This window comes from Crinia signifera, chromosome 1 (genome assembly GCF_055691185.1).
Source record: "Crinia signifera chromosome 1, ASM5569118v1, whole genome shotgun sequence".
In the NCBI taxonomy this organism is placed as follows: domain Eukaryota; kingdom Metazoa; phylum Chordata; class Amphibia; order Anura; family Myobatrachidae; genus Crinia; species Crinia signifera.
The window spans coordinates 163,679,882-163,696,304 of record NC_139217.1 but is presented as its reverse complement, the minus strand read 5'-3'; the positions used below and the strand labels follow the sequence as shown (position 1 = coordinate 163,696,304).

The 16,423-nt window shown below is 46.0% G+C and overlaps 1 protein-coding gene across 7 annotated transcripts; it reads left to right on the top strand.

The window, feature by feature from the left end:
- The first annotated feature begins 35 nt into the window (after positions 1-35).
- HNRNPDL (heterogeneous nuclear ribonucleoprotein D like) lies at positions 36-5,175 on the top strand. 7 transcript variants are annotated; one of them, XR_014471577.1, is made up of 9 exons: positions 37-196; positions 558-726; positions 798-959; positions 1,493-1,624; positions 1,736-1,853; positions 2,672-2,839; positions 3,954-4,044; positions 4,421-4,524; positions 5,002-5,175. XR_014471577.1 is itself a non-coding variant. In XM_083175806.1 (8 exons), the coding sequence occupies exons 1-7, from the start codon at positions 120-122 to the stop codon at positions 4,022-4,024; spliced, it is 897 nt and encodes a 298-aa protein (XP_083031932.1). In that variant the 5' UTR covers positions 37-119; the 3' UTR covers positions 4,025-4,044; positions 5,002-5,175. The 7 variants fall into 7 exon arrangements, 5 of the variants coding, with proteins under 5 accessions (XP_083031940.1, XP_083031932.1, XP_083031907.1 ...); XR_014471576.1 differs by having other exon boundaries at positions 4,998-5,175; XM_083175806.1 differs by lacking the exon at positions 4,421-4,524.
- Positions 5,176-16,423: the final 11,248 nt, after the last annotated feature.

Genomic DNA, 16,423 nt, shown 5'->3' with positions numbered 1-16,423 from the left:
TGCCGCTCCCTGTATATAAGCAGAGGGCGGGCTCCTGGGCGATCTTTTCCGTTGCTCGCTGCGGCAGTGTACTTGTGTAAGCAGTCTCCCCGTCCCGTTACCTACTACTACCAGCAGTCATGAGCGGCTACGGAAACATGGATGAATACTCCGAGGGCTCTAAGATCAATGCCAGCAAGAACCAGCAGGATGAGGGGTAAGTGTCGGGGTTAGAGCGGGCTGGGGGAGGGATGGAGTTGTGTGCCGCAGTTGCTATGGTGGCAGGGTGTCAGTGTGCGGGCGGCCTGTACCGGTTCCCGGGCAGTGGGGCGTGTTATACGGTGCGGGTGTAGCGGTCTTTCCCCAGCGGCGGCCCGGCGGGTAATTAATTTTGGAGGATGTCGTCACCGGCAGCCAGTCATACTTGAGGGGGGCGGGGCTGCTGCACGCTGCAGATTGGATGGGCGCTCTCCCGTGAGCGGGCGCTGCAGCTCTCCAGCACCGGTGCAGCCACAGTAGCCTAGTTATGTCGGTGTAACGTGCTGCTGCTGACCTGCGCTGTTCTCGTTCTCTTACAGGAAGATGTTTATCGGGGGACTGAGCTGGGACACCAGCAAGAAGGATCTGACGGAGTATCTCTCCAGGTTCGGGGAAGTAGTTGACTGCACAATTAAAACAGACCCTGTGACTGGGCGATCCAGGGGCTTTGGATTTGTTCTTTTCAAAGATGCAGTCAGTGTTGACAAGGTAAGTGTTTTCCTTATTCTTAAGTAAATCTCTGAAGAGTACAGGAGTGCTTAACGTATCTTATTCTGAAGGTACTGGAGACTAAGGAGCACAAACTTGATGGGAAACTCATTGATCCAAAGAGAGCGAAGGCATTAAAAAGCAAAGAACCTCCTAAAAAAGTTTTTGTTGGTGGCTTGAGCCCAGATACTACAGAGGAACAGATCAAGGAATACTTCGGTGGCTTTGGGGATGTAAGTACTGCATATCAAGTAAAATAACACTTTGCTCTTACTTGTGATTATATATTTGGCTTAACTGCTTCTAAGTCAGGTGTTCATAAACTGGGTTGGCATGGCAACTAAATGGTAAATGTTTAATTAGAAGAATCTGGCAATATTGCCTAGTACGGTGGCTTCCATACATAGTTCTCAAGGCACTGCAATAGTTCTGCTTGTACACATCGCATAACTACCTCTGCTTGACTTATATTAAGTCACGTGTCTAACCCTAGACACCCTTAAAACCTAAACTATTGGGGAGCCTTGAATGTCTGATTTATTAGCATTTACTAGGCTATCACTATAGTTCTTTATACGAAGTCATGTCTTCAGAACCTTAAGGCAAGCAATCTTTACCAAGCGGTCAATACACGCTGGGAAGAATTCACCAGTGGATCTGAACTTATAGTGTGTACACACGGTACAATTTGACATTCGATTTTGACTAGTGCAGCAATGACTATACAGTTTGTAACAAACATCCATGTTTATCTTATTTTTTTTAGATTGAAAATATTGAACTTCCTATGGACACAAAGACAAATGAGAGAAGAGGGTTCTGCTTTATTACATATACAGGTGAAGAGCCAGTAAAGAAACTCTTGGAAAGTAGATACCATCAGATTGGCTCAGGAAAGGTAAGACTTCAGAAAACTATGTTGAGTTATGTTGCATAGCTATACATTATAGCTTAATGCTGGAATGGATCTTAAATATATATTTATGTATGTCTCATAACTTTCTTTTAGTGTGAGATCAAAGTTGCACAACCCAAGGAGGTTTACAGACAACAGCAGCAACAACAGCAGAAAGGAGGAAGGGGCTCATCGTCTCCACGAGGAGGTGGAAGGGGGAGAGGTAGGGGAGGTATGTAACTTTTCATAGACACTTGGAGTGATCAAGCTGTTCACTGGGTGAAACGGCAGTCACTTCCGTGTAGTTTTCTCGGATAGAGGCAGCAACTCATCATGGACATTGCAGTCACAATACAGAATCTCACAACCAGTACACCCTCCGCCACCTCATCGGTGGATGGTCCTGACACTAACCCCAAGGTTCCACACTGTTAGGCTGGCCAACGAAAGTAGACATTACGGTTTCTCTCTCTGGGGTGCCTCGGGACACATGCAGGGGTGCCGCGGCTTGGTGGTCCAGGACCAACTCAAATTATTAATGGTTATTAATTAGGAGCAAAACCAGTGCTGGTGGCTGCCAATCATAGAATATGTACAAACAGCAGCAAATCCTGCCCTTTACCACATAAATGCCGCTAAGAATCGCATATAAACCCAATCTAATTAATTTTTTTGGACCTAGGGGTGCCGTGAAAAAAATTCTGATTCTCTAGGGTGCCGTGAATCAAAAAATATTGGGAACCTCTGGCTTAAACTGATAAGATCCCCTGACTGAAAAAGCATACCTGCCCACTAGTCCCAGATGTACTTTTATATGTTGGTTAATATCCTTCTATAATCTCCTCCTTCTATAATCTATCTTATTTGCACACTATAACTGGGAGCTTTTTCCTTGCGCGCTATATTTCAGAAAGCTGTGATGGCGTATTGTCCCCATCCACTTCCCCCCACCCCACTTTGTTCCTCTGAACTCCTGGTACTAGGACACCCACTTTGTGGAATGGTTGAATAGTTATGTATGCGAACATTGTGTGGTTTTATTTTTTGTAGGCCAAAATTGGAACCAGGGTTACAATAATTACTACGATCAAGGCTATGGTAACGGCAACTCCTCTTACAGTGACCAGGGCGGCTACAATAACTATGGTGGATATGATTACACAGGATACAACTATGGAAGCTACGGTGGCTACAACCCAGGCTACACAGACTACAGTGGTGAGTTTGAATGCAATGTCAAAGTCTAGTTTCTTAGTAGAAAAATGACAAACACCAATTTATTCCTAAGTAAAAGCAATAATGCTGTACACAGTATACTCTACAATAGAAATAAAACTACTAAAAAAAATGCAGATTGGTACAGAACTGCATGCACTCTGTTTATGAATATTTGGTTCATCACCACGCTCCAGTTAGCAGCTAGGTACCGGTTATGGCCAAACTGAGTCTACTCTGATTCTTTTCTTTACTGACCATAGGAAACTAACACCATTTATAAAACTATTCATATCTTCTCTACATTATAAATGTGCAACATTGGACAGTACAAAATACCAACAAGGTGCAGTTAAAACCTACTGGACTGCACAATTGATCTTCCAGCTAAGTATGCAAAGAGCTGGCTGTTAACCGGAGTATGGTTATGAATATAATCAAAGGTGCATGCAGTTATGTACTAACTTATTTGTATTGTAGAGCATACTGTACAGTATTACTTTTACTTGGGAATCAATTGTTGGTGTTCACTCTAGGAGTGGCGGGGGGCGGCCCGGGCACGCCGACATCACAGCTGGGGGCGTGCCCGGGCCGCCGTCATGAAAGAGGCGTGCTTGGGCTGCTATTGTCGTCAAAGGGGGTGGCGGGCCCAGCCGCCCCCGTCAAAGGGGGCGGGCCCGGTCCCTCTGAAGCCACTGTGCTGCCGGGGAAACGCCAGGCATCGCAGTCTACGGCGACGCTGGGCTTCCCCGTGAGGCTGTTTTAGCGGGGCGCTGCGAGAGGGGCAGGGCGCATTTTGCCCTTTAAAAATCGGGCAGGGCGCAGCGCCCCGCTAAAACAGCCTAGCAGGAACACTAAATTGTTATATTTTTAACTAGCTATGTTGATAAATTAAATTGCCCTACTTTCCAGTGCTTTTTTGGGTGGAGGGGGGCACTGATCACCCCACCATATTCCAGCTGCAGGGGATCTGGGTTAATCAATCTATAGACTTGAGTGCTGGATTTAAAGTGCTAAACTATTTCTTGATCTAGTTTCTAAATATTCTCTTGCTGAGGTTTAGTGCTTTTGCTTTGAACTTCATTATCCTTGGCAATAATATATTCTCTTAATGCAGGTCAGCAAAGCACATACGGAAAGGCATCAAGAGGCGCTGGAAACCATCAAAATAACTACCAGCCTTACTAATGGACTCTAACTCGTATAAGGTGTGTATTGGAGTAAATAGATTTGAGCTATTTTTAAAAGTTAACTTTTTTAATAAAGATAACTTAAACAGTGTGGACTCCCTTTTATTTAAAAAAATGCTTTGATTAACTTCCTCAACAGCCCTTTTGTAAATTGTTTGAATTTTGTTTAGAGTTTAACTTAAAGATGTTTTTTTAAAAAATATTTTTCCCTCTTTAAATAATACAGAATCCTTTTTAAAATTGGGGTTTTCTGGTCTTTGCCAGACGATCTAAGGAATAAATAAGCTATTATTTAAAAGTTAATACCAGGTAAAGTACTGAAATGGGTACAACTTAAGGTAAAGAAGAATGTTGTCTTCTAACTCTGACATTATACCTTGTTTGTACCCGCCAGCGGGAACTTCATTGCAGGCCGTGTGTCACCCTGACCACGTCTATCTCTGGGGTCGCACGTTGTGGGCAGAGCGCAAGGCGTACACCAGAAACCGCTGTCCTGTGGTATGGTCTCTTCCAACTTCATGTACCAGCGTAAAGATTAAACTGGGGGAAAAAACAACTTCAGTCTTTGGCTTCTTAAATCTTTAAAATCTCTGTTTAACGTTCAATTTAAAATTGTTTTTTACAGGCGTTTTAGAGCAGATGCCTTTTTACAGCTTAATCATATTGGCTCTTCATTTTGGATAAATGTTCAATTCTGACTTATGCATTTTAGGATTTAATGCTTGCTTCTTTTCTTTATAGCAAATAGTGAAATCTACAGCCAGAGGAACTTAATAAACTGAGGGGTGAAGGTCATATGTGCATAATTAAATGACACCTTGGAATTAGTGGGGATATAATGCCTTGTCAATACAGACTGCATATGATTTTTCTAGAAGAACTTTAATCGAGGGCTGATATTTTTAAAATCTTTTTGTAAAGAATCTAACCGTACCATTTTGAAGAAACTAACACTTTTCTTTTTCTTGTAGGTAGACAGGACTGATTAGCTACAGAACGTGCATCCAGGCTGGGAGATTGAGATTTTTTTTTTCTCTTACAAGGACTTGTGTACAGGACACAATAGTGTCTTGCTGTAAATAGTATTTGGCTCATTTAATTTTCTTTCTTTTAACGGCTTTTTTTATTTGATTTTTTGCCCCCCTCCCCCCCCATAATCTGTAAACAGTGGTTTTTATGTTCCTTGAATTTTGTTTATAAACTGTAATGTTACCTTGTGACTTTCACTGCATAAATGTCCAGTGTTTGTAATAAAAGGATTTAAAAAAAAAAAATAGTGGCTAAACATATGGTCAGAAGTATGCCTAAATTGTGCCATAGCAGTCAAACTTGCCAGTGGCTGAAGCCCCATACACACTTGCCGATTGCAGCCAACATGGTAGGGGTCATACACTTGCCAAAGCTGGTGACTGCCACTGTGCAGAATGGCCTTCATTAACTAGTTATTTTGCCTGAACATGCAGGATGAGGGAGGGTGTTGTTAATTACATTAGAATTTGACTGCAGATAAGAACCACTTGGCCCATCTAGTATGCCCCCTTTTTTTTTTTTTTTTTTTTAAACCTGTTACCTCAAACCATATTTGATCCTTATTTTTTTTGTAAGGCTATCAATATGCTTATCCCAAGCATGTTTAAATTGTACTACTGTATTTGCGTCTACCACCTCTGATGGCAGGCTATTCCACTTATCTACTACTCTTTCTGTGAAGTAATTCTACCTCACATTTCCCCTGAATCTTCCTCAGTCTAGTTTTAGTGCATGTCCTCATGTTCTGTTGCTCCTCTTCATGTCTCCCATCTGTACTGTACCTTGTTAAAACCCTTGATTTATTTGAAAGTTTCTATCATGTCCCCCCTTTCCCTTCTCTGCTCTACAGTATACATATTAAGATCTTTTAGTCTTTCCTGGACATTGTGTCCATACTAAAGAGATATATTTCATAAAGGTTTTGTATTTTATATGTATGGGTCTTGAGATTGCATAAGTGCTCAGAGTCCTATGGGGGCAGCAAGCACTCTTGAGAGAAAGTTGGATTGATTTCAGGCTGCAAAAGGTGGGAGTTTTGATTGCCGGTGCCAGCATTAGAACAGATTGACAAATATAGCATTACACACTGTTTAGGAATATGGGAGTTGTAGGACACTTGTAACAAGTTCTTTCAGTTTGTCAATTATAGTTTTAGGTTTCAGTTAACTTACACATGTGCTTTCTAAGCTTTTCGCAGCAGTCACTGATCTGAGCCAGCAGTAGCTCAAACTGGGTACAGACCATCTCTCCACATGGGTCCCATACTCCTTGTTGCTGACAGTTAGCCTAATTTCTCTAACTGAGCCAGTGATAAGGTAGCAGCACTGGCCTAAATATCTGAGAAGCAACCTGCAGCTCTGCCCCCATTCCAGTACCCTGCATTTCCTGTTCCACCCAGATCCTACTGTAACAAGCGGGCTGCACTGATAGTCTCAGGCTGCATCTGGCTTCACTACGGTGACAGATTTTTACCTGTGGGGTTGCAGCCCATAGGTAAAAACCACCACTGGTGCAAAGGTACCCCAAATGCGATCCTCAAGCAAAATGGCTGTTGCACACTAAGATTGTCTTTCAAATTTGACTGGTTGCAATGTAAATCTGGAAGTTTCTGAGAGCAAATGTTAATGGACTGCTCCCAAATATAGAAAACTGAGAAATGGTCAATAAGACAAATTTGTTAAATCAATTAATACTGATTTTGTTTGTCAAGGTTTTTAGGAACAAATTATTCCAGCCAGATGGGAAATATCATATTAAACTGGGCACACCTACAAATGTTTGTCCAATCTACCTTTTGGGAACCAAAATTTAGAAAAGTTAGAAAAGTATCGGAGCAAATGACAACCATTTGCTCCCAAACACTAGATAACAAACCATGGTCACTCAGACAAATTTGAACACATTTATCCAAATTAAAAAAAAAATTTCCAGGGTTTGGGAGCGAATTGTTGACTCATATGCTCCCATAAAGTACTAGATCTTTGTTCTCCTCAGACAGAAATATGTAGGGGTGTACACAGAATTAGTATGTATGGGCCATTCATCCAGGTTTTTAAAGATGATCGCCTGGGCACAGGTGACTAATTAGGACCTCAGTCAATTTGGTTTAACAATCTGCTCAGCGATTATGTAGCCTTAAATGTGTTTATTTTATGATCTGTTTCTTATACAGCGCAGTGTATTCCGTTGCTGTTTACAATAATACAACAAACTGGGTATTTACAGATGGTCAAATAATTGAGGGCTCTGCTTACAATATATAGGTTGGGGTGCCTTGAGGACTGAATCTGTTTTAGGGCAATTTTCTAAAACTAGAAGCTCATATACATTAGAGCAGATTGTATTATTGGACATACTGAATACAGTACATAATGGGACATTTATTCGGAGTACAAGCCACTGATCCTTAATCTTTTGCCACCCTTCACAAGGAGGGTTATCCTAACAAACTAACCCAGTTGTGGCTGCAGATTGATAGGATTTCTGTAGCCCACCTCCCATATAGCTCCGCTGGCCATACTTTGATTATATTATAATACATACCTCTCAACATGACCCTTTCCAGGAGGCACAGAATGCTCTATTCCTGGACTTACCTCTTCATTTGTAATTGCCAGCACCTGTGGTGAAACTCCTTTCTTATCAATGAACCTGTTCAAAAGAGGGTCATGTTAGGAGGTATGGTGGCTTATTAGGGAACCAAATCCCAGAAAGCAGCCCATTTTAAGGTGAAAACCCTGTGAATGGCCAATTTTTTTTTTTAAGTAATCTAATTGGATAGCAGGTAACAAGAATATTGTTAAAATATTAGGGGAATGCTCAAAAATATGTATTTTCACACCTGATGTTTTATTGTGACTATTTGGATACTCCACTAAGAAGTATGTGTAGACTCTAAATCAGGGCTCGACAAAACCCGGGAGCCAGGCTGCCACGGCGACCAGATTTTTCTATAGTGGAAGCAGAATCTGGTCAGATCAGCGGCAGCAATGCCCGATTCCAGTCTCCCCCTTCCTGTCACACAGACCAGTGCCTGACCCCTGTCTCTTCCCCCCCCCCCCCCCCCCCCCACTCCTCCCTGTTACACCAGCCGCTGGCAGTGTCTGACCCCCGCCTCCACTCCTGTTCAGAGTAGCTGCAGTGTGGTGCCTGACCCCCGCCTTCACCTGCTGTCACACCAGCGGCAGCATGGCTGGGCAATCTCCCTCTTCAGTTACACCTGAACCCCGCCTCCCCTCCGGTTCAGAGCAGCTGCAGCGTGGTGTTCGACCCCTGCCTTCCCCTGCTGTCACATCAGTGGCAGCATGGCCGGGCAGTCTCTTCAGTTACACCTGACCCCTGCCTTCCCTCCTATTCAGAGCAGCTGCAGCGTGGTGCCCGACCCCCGCCTTCCCCTGCTGTCACATCAGCGGTATTGTGGCTGGGCACAGTCTCGCCCTCCTGTCTCACCAGCCGCCCGCAGCGCCTGACCCCCGCCTCCCCCTCCTGTCAGAGGAGCGGCAGCATGGACGGTCAGTCTCCCCTTCCTGTCAAACCAGCCGCCAGCAGTTCCTGACGCCCTCCTCCCCTTCTTGTCAGAATTGGCAGTGCCTGACCCCTGCCTCCTCCTGTCAGACCATTGGCTACCTACTTCTCACGCAGGGGCTCTGCCAAAAGTCCCCCATCGGAATGCAGGTCTTTCCTTCTTGCTGCTGGACGAGTGGGGCTGCATGGCTTCCAGCATGCAACCCCTGGCATCAAGCATCAAACCCCATAGCAATGAGCATGTAGGGTAAGCTCCACTTATGTGGGATAATATGTAGTAACCATTACTGCGTATGGTATTATATGTAATTGGCAGTCCAGTGTTTCGTAGAACGTGTAATGGGCATTATGGCATGTGCACTGTCTCTTATTAATTTATCTGGCTCCTAGATTTTAAATAAATTTGTCGAGCCCTGCTCTAAATAACTATCATGAATCCAAGGGACGAGTCGGACCTGTTTTCCCTTCAACCCTCTTGGTAGCTCCCTACATACGATTTGGCACTTGATGTGCCATTTTTGTAAATAGGACTCCCGGGGAGCTGCAGCAGTGGTGGAGAAGAGGGGTGGTGGGCAGGAGATTTGAAGATTTCCATTCAAATGAACAGTCGGATGCTGAGAGGACTGAGCAGCTTTCACATGAAAGTCACCCTGTGTGTACGGGCTTAAGGAGACACCTAAGGACACTGATTGATAAATTAGGGTGACCTCTGCTTAGAAGTGACAGTGGAGATTGACGGCAGTATTTAATGAGGATAATTTGCCCTGTTTCACGGCGAATTTGTGCTATTTTCGCAATTGAAGGTGATTTTTTGGGTCAGAAAGTGAATCACCCTATTCAACGTGCACTTCTCGCCGTCTTTCTAAGTGATTTTCGCCATGTAGCAAATCGCCATCTTTTCATTGTGAAGTGGAAAGTGAACTTTTAAAATAAAGTTGTTGTTGTTTTACATTTGGTGTAAAAAAAAATCAGGAATTTTATTCTGTGAAGGGGAATGCTATTTTTATTCATGTGCTGTGGACAGGGGCACAGACAGCCGGCTCTGCTGTCTGCTATACTCTGCAGACAGCAGCGGCTGCAGCGGAGTAGGTGAATGGATGCCTGTGTGCGGTATCCATTCACCTCGCGGATGACGGCTGGGGGGTTATGGGACCGCGGTGATCCCTGCCGGAAACACCGTTTGCCATGCTGGGGGCAGCCCAGCACCAAGTTAAGCTGCTGGGCTGCCCCCAGCATGGCGATCGGTGTTTCCGGCAGGGATCACCGCAGTCCCGGCACTTGGAGATGATGTAATCTCCAACCGACGCCTCTGTCTACACTGCGGGTGGGCACCGCAGTGTAAACGGTTTAAATCCCGGATCTGACCCAGCTTGGATCCTTCTTCCAAATGCCGGGTCGGATCTGGGATTTTTGGTATGCTTTGCAATACCGGCAGTTTACTAGAACACTGAGTGCTAAGGTCCAATGGGGCAGGGGCCAGTGTGTGAGTAAAATGCATTTTATGATGCTGTATAAATGGTAATACTGGAATCGATTTTATATAGTGTGGTGAGCGCAGCGCGCCCCGCGAGGGTACGCGTAATAGATGTAACATAATACGCGTGCGCTCGCCACACTGTATAAAGACAACTCCACGCCGACGTGGATAGTGGGGGTATGAAAAGGTCGGTTGGACGTGTACCGCCACCGCTCGCCATACTTCGGGATCACGTAGATACTGAGGGGGGGGGCATTAATAAATGACATTATAAATGTCATTTAATGCTATAGTACATTAAATGCCATTATAAGTGTCAAAATTGCATCGCATGCCATACCATAACGGCATGCAATGCGATGCGATTTCACTACGTTTGCATACGTAGTCAATTCGGGCGCCGTGATAATACACAAGTACCAGGGAAACTTACAAAAATATAAATACAACATAAAAAGGTTCAAACAATTAGTTTAATAATGTAAAAAAAAAATTGACAAGGGCTCTCTATGTATTGTTGTTAGGACCTGTTTCAGACCAGTATGCAATTGTCCAAAAATTGGAGATCGCCAGGCAATCGCAGTTTTAATTTCGACATAGTGGCATTTTCTGGATGCAGCTCAGAAAATGCAGACATGTCCAGGCCACGGCGGCTGTGTGACATAATACCATAGTTACTTACCCTCCTGCATTCTGCAGGAGACTCCCTGAAATAGCAGCAATCTCCCTCTCTCCCTCATTAGTCTAGCAATCTCCCTCATTTCACCTAGACCACATTACACTGTTAAATTTTTTGGGAAAGAAGGAATGAGAGACAGATACAGTTACATTGAATCATCAGCATCAAATCCCATCACATTACCAAGTATAGTAGCTCTTACTAATGCTGCTTTCAGACCGCATAACTGGCTTTGACCCTGTATTTGAAAACGTTTCCAAAAACGGGTCTGCCAGGTTTAACCGCTTTTCACTATGCTCGGAGAGACACAGGCAGCAGCAGCGCAGGGTGTGCTGATGATGAGAGGGACGGAGAGCAGCCAGCGGTGCTGCTGATGGAGAGCGGGCAGGGGGGCGCATGGTGAGGTGATGCCCCCCCCTGCCCGCTCTCCATCAGCAGCACCGCTGGCTGCTCTCCGTCCCTCTCATCATCAGCACACCCTGCGCTGCTGCTGTCTGTGTCTCTCCGAGCATAGTGAAAAGCAGTACCCCCACACACCCCCCCCCCGAGGAGGCAGCGGGACATCCACATCGGGCTCCCGCACTCTGCTGCTGCCCCACGCCGGAACCTACAGGCTGACGGTGAGTCAGGGCAGACAGTCGCCCGTTCCCGCTCACCTCCTCGGCGCCAGCAGTAGCACCAGCCCCCGCTCTCACCCCGGGCAGGGCAGATCACAGTGCCCCGGACACTTGCAGGGACCCCCTGCACCCCAGCACGAAAATTCCCTTCCGGGGGGGGGGGGGGTATACCGTTTCAGACCCGTTCTAGACACTAAATAAACGGGTCTGAAACGGGTAGGACCCTCCATATTTACCGTTTCCAAAAACCGTTTTTTTGGGAAACGGTAAAATCACTCTGCACCTTTCAAACCGCACACATTACCGTTTTGAAACGGTAAAAAAACAGCAATATAACGGTTAATATGTGCGGTCTGAAAGGGGCATAACTGCATGGGCATCATCTACATTTGGATATAAGTCATTTTAAAAGATTCCTCTCAAATGTAGCACTACACACCCATGCTTCTACGTGCCACATTTACATTCTCTTTTCACAATCTCTCCATTTATGGAACTAGACACACCCTTTGGGAGGAGTATGACACTCCCCCTCAATGGGGCACTGTACAAAAGTCTAGTACCAACTATAATCTCCTTGAAACTAGTTTTCAAAAAGAGGGAAGTATGCATCATACACAGCTGCTGCGACCCGAATCATGGCCGGCCTGTGTCTGGCTTCACAGCCAATGAGCTGCTGGTCATGTGCGAGTACTTCGCTGTGTGTCACATAGAAGATGAAAAAACTACATCCCTTTGTTATTTCCTCCATTATTGATCCTCATGGCAATAATAGAGGTGAGCAGTGGCATATCCAGAGATGTAATATGTACACATTTCAAGGAGGCGTAGGGACAGAGAGGGATATTTATGAAAACTTCTCAATCATCTCCTGTCGGGTGTGGTATAACTGGCGACAGTGGGGATTCTGACGGTCAGTATCTGGACATCGGGACACTGGCAGTCAGGATTCTGACAGGGAGGCTAGCGCAAAGAAGCCCCTTGCGGACTCGCTGCGGGCTTAGGGCCTTATTCTAGTTCACTTTTTCTGACAAAATCCTTCTTAGATGGACAAAACCCATGTGCACTGCAGGGGGGCAGATGTAAAATGTGCAGAGAGAGTTAGATTTGGGTGGGGTTTTACTTCAAAGTTAGATCTATATTGCAGTGTAAAAATAAAGCAGCCAGTATTTACCCTGCACAGATACAAAATAACTCACCCAAATCTAACTCTCTGCACATTTTACATCTGCCCCACCTGCAGTGCACATGGTTTTGTCCATCTAAGTAGGATTTTGTCAGAAAGTGAACTAGAATAAGGCCCTTAGTGGCTCGCCACAGTTCTATTCACCCTCTATGGAGTTGTGGACCCTGAGGAGGGAGAATAGCCCCTGTAAGTCGGGATCCAGACTGTTGGGCAGTTAAACCGTCAGGATTCCGACATCGGAGTACTGACTGTTGGAATCCTGACTGTCAGCAGGTCATCCGGAACCCCTCCTGTCATGTTACAGGCTGTGTTTGAAAAACAATAGTTAAGCTGGGAAAACGTTTGCAGATATATCAGCCGTTTATTTCACCAGCCGATATATTGCAGGTGAGTGCAAACCAGTATGTTAAGGTAATTGGTTATGGTATAGATCAGTGGTCGCCAACCCGTAGCTCGTGGCAGCGATCGGGGTGGCTTGACCACCCTGTCGCCGCCCGCCCCTCCATTATCTGCTGGGAAAACGTTTGCAGATATATCAGCCGTTTATTTCACCAGCCGATATATTGCAGGTGAGTGCAAACCAGTATGGTAAGGTAATTGGTTATGGTATAGATCAGTGGTCGCCAACCCGTAGCTCGTGGCAGCGATCGGGGTGGCTTGACCACCCTGTCGCCGCCCGCCCCTCCATTATCTGCCACAGCCCGCCGCTGCTTCAATTTTTCCTGAGGGGAGGAGCATTGCGCGTCTCTACTACCCCTCACTGTGCGTCCCTGTGACTGCGGCATCCGCCAATCAGAGCTCGCGGGCCGGCAGCCAATCAGGAGCCAGCCCGCGAGCTTTGATTGGCGGACGGCGCAGTCACAAGGAAGTGAGGGGAAGGAGAGACGCACGGTGCGCGGTGCTCTCCTCCCCTGAAAAGGGAAGCAGCTGCGCCGACCCTTGTGGGGGCATAACCGGCACCATGGGTTCATACCTGGCACCGTGGGGGCATACCTGGCACCTTGGGAGCTTATGTGTATCTGGTACTATTTGGGCATATGTATATCTGGCACTGCACTATTGGGGGCATAAGTGTATCACACCCCCATTTTCATTGGACGCACCCCATGTGGCTACACCCAATTTTAGGCACGCTATTGTGTATATGGCATTGTGTGTCAGGGGCATTACAGTGTGTGCCATAATGTGTAAAGGGCATTATTTGGTTTTTAGGCAGATTTTTATTTTTTGGCGGACGGCGCAGTCACAAGGATGCACAGTGAGGGGTAGGAGAGATGCGCGATGCGCGCTCTCCTCCCCTCAGGACAAGGGAAGTTAGGGAAGTTGGGGACGGGGGACGGACGGCGGGCAGCAGGAGAGCCGCACTTCAGCAGGGGGCGAGCCGCATTTGGCTCGAGAGCCGCGGGTTGGCCACCCCTGCACTATACGGTGCTGTCAGGGAGAGGGACCCATCATGTGGGGTAGCCTTGCCCTTTGCTAGGTGCACCCCCCCCCACACACACATGCTAGTGACTGCAGTTCTAGTTTTGCAAATCTTTGTCAACTAGTGCTGAATAAGGCCTATACTCAAGCCCAAGTTCATATGGGCATTATACAAAGGTGATGCAGTATATACGGTCAGAAATTTGGTGTTTTGTTCCGAAATGGGGAAAAAGGGTCATAGGCTTTTTACTCCAAATGAAAATGAATAGAATACAATAAAGATGTATTTTTCCTAGAGTTTTTATAGTCAAAACTATGGAGTGTACTGGAGTATGACCGCACATCACTGGTGCAAATGATTTGTCTGTAAGAAACGCCATTCACAGACATAGGGGGTTATTCTGGTTCATTCGCAAAGGCACAATCACTCTCTAATGGACAAAACCATACGCATGTCCATTAGAAAGTGATTGTGCCTTTGTTAGTGAACCAGAATAACCCCAATACTGCGTTGGCTTTGCAGCACAGCCAATGGCTGTCCGACGGGGGGATCCTAACATCGGAATCCCGACTGCCGGTGCTCCGACAGGGGGCGAGTGCAAAGAAGTCCCTTGCAGGCTCCTCCGCCACAGGTTCTATTCTCCCTCTGTGGGGGTCGTGGACTCCCACAATGGAGAATAGCCCCTGTCAGTCTGGATCCCCCTTGTCGGAGCGCCGGCAGTCGGGATTCCGACATTGGGATACTGACTGTTAGGATCCCCGTCAGGCAGTCATCCAGCACCCCACTTGCTGCAGGTGTTGCGGACTCAGCTGTGACTTTGGGATAGCATTTTGTGGAGCCAAATGGAGAGGGTTGTATACCAACCTGAATCGACTGCTCTATTGGCGTGATCTCATGTCCACTAACATGTTGTTCTATTGTGAGCCCAGCATTAGGAGCTGATTGGGTGGTACCTTATCTCTATAAACTTTGATAAATCTTCACCAGAATCAGACAATAACTGATGGTGACAAGAAAGCATCCATGTCAGCATTAACTGTCGGGGTAACTATTGACAATATACATTGAGCAATGATTTTCACCCCGTAAGGAGCCAACTTTCAAAAAATCCCTGCTTAGTGGGTGGCTGCAAATAACTGTCACATGTTTCAGCGCAAAATGCTGATGCATCGCAAATGGCAGGCAAATGTTTTGCCACATAACTCTGAAACAAAGCAACCGATTATAGTGCCATTTAATTCTACAAATCTACAGATCAAAGACCCTTAAATTGATGCAATGGCATTATATAAATATTTCACTCATAACAGCCATCCTTCTGGTATTGATAGATAGGGTACACATGATCACTGGTAGAGCCATAACCTTTGAGGATTATGGGTGGGATACATCCCACCAATGTTTGCAGGCATATAGGTCCTGATTCAGGCCTCATTGCTACTGTGAACATTTACAGACTGCTAGTAGTTAGCCATCACCCAGACAGACAGAAAACCTGCCCTGTGTAAATCTGCGAGTGAAATGAAAACATTTCGCAACCCAGTATCCTGTTGCACATCCATACGCAATTTTCCCAGTCTATGCAAATGTAGTGTGTGACCCTTCCACAACTCTGCGACAGAGATAGGATGAGCGAGGCCATCGCTGACATCCCAAACCCTCCCTTAAAATGCCTCTGCATTCCTACGTTTTTTGTTACTCTCACAGAAAATGAATAATTGCCGCCCATGAACGTCGACTTCCTGTCCATCAAATTGTGAAGGGGATTGCTATTAGATATTTTCGCTATTCTTGTTGCTATTTTCGCTCATACATGCACACTATGATCCATGCACAGTCATTCGACTATTGAATGGATGGTGAATTTGCACATCAACAATCAACTCTGAATTACCCCCATAGTTGAGTAATGCATTCGTCGGAAAGGAATATTTTAGCATTGTTTAAACTTGCTGCATTCAGCGCAATATCTTTTTATATAAGGTAGTGGGTGGGATGTATTAACATACATCACTGCCCCTCACCGCGATGCTAGCGCATATGTACTAACATATGCGGCTAGCATCACGGTGCGATGATGGAGGCCCCCCGCGTTACCTGTGATGTGGTCTCCGTCACCTTTTGGGCTCTGCGGCGGTACCCAGCGTCTCCTCCTCCCCCTGCAGCTGGAGGGACATCCCCATCTGTGACATGCTGCTGGGCGAGGAGAAGCAGCACGGAGGACGGGGAGGAGTCTGCGGTGATAGAAGCCCATAGGTGGCGATACCCTGCCCTGCGATGACATGGCAGCCGGGTATTAGTACATTTGAAAATGCGGTAAAATGGGGGTTTCCGTCTTAGTACATCCCGCCCTATATATGGCTTCCATTCCATCTCTCCCTAAGGCAGTAGTTCCTTGCAGGGGTGCCTCGGGTTGGTGGACGAGGACCAATTCATATGAATTATTGCCAAAATAATAGGT

Bases quoted from the DNA above. Each gene is read 5' to 3' on its own strand.
- HNRNPDL (XM_083175806.1), top strand. From the start codon at position 120: ATGAGCGGCTACGGAAACATGGATGAATACTCCGAGGGCTCTAAGATC. The intron at 1,625-1,735 runs GTAAGACTTCAG...ACTTTCTTTTAG, and splicing joins ATCAGATTGGCTCAGGAAAG to TGTGAGATCAAAGTTGCACA. The intron at 1,854-2,671 runs GTATGTAACTTT...TATTTTTTGTAG, and splicing joins AAGGGGGAGAGGTAGGGGAG to GCCAAAATTGGAACCAGGGT.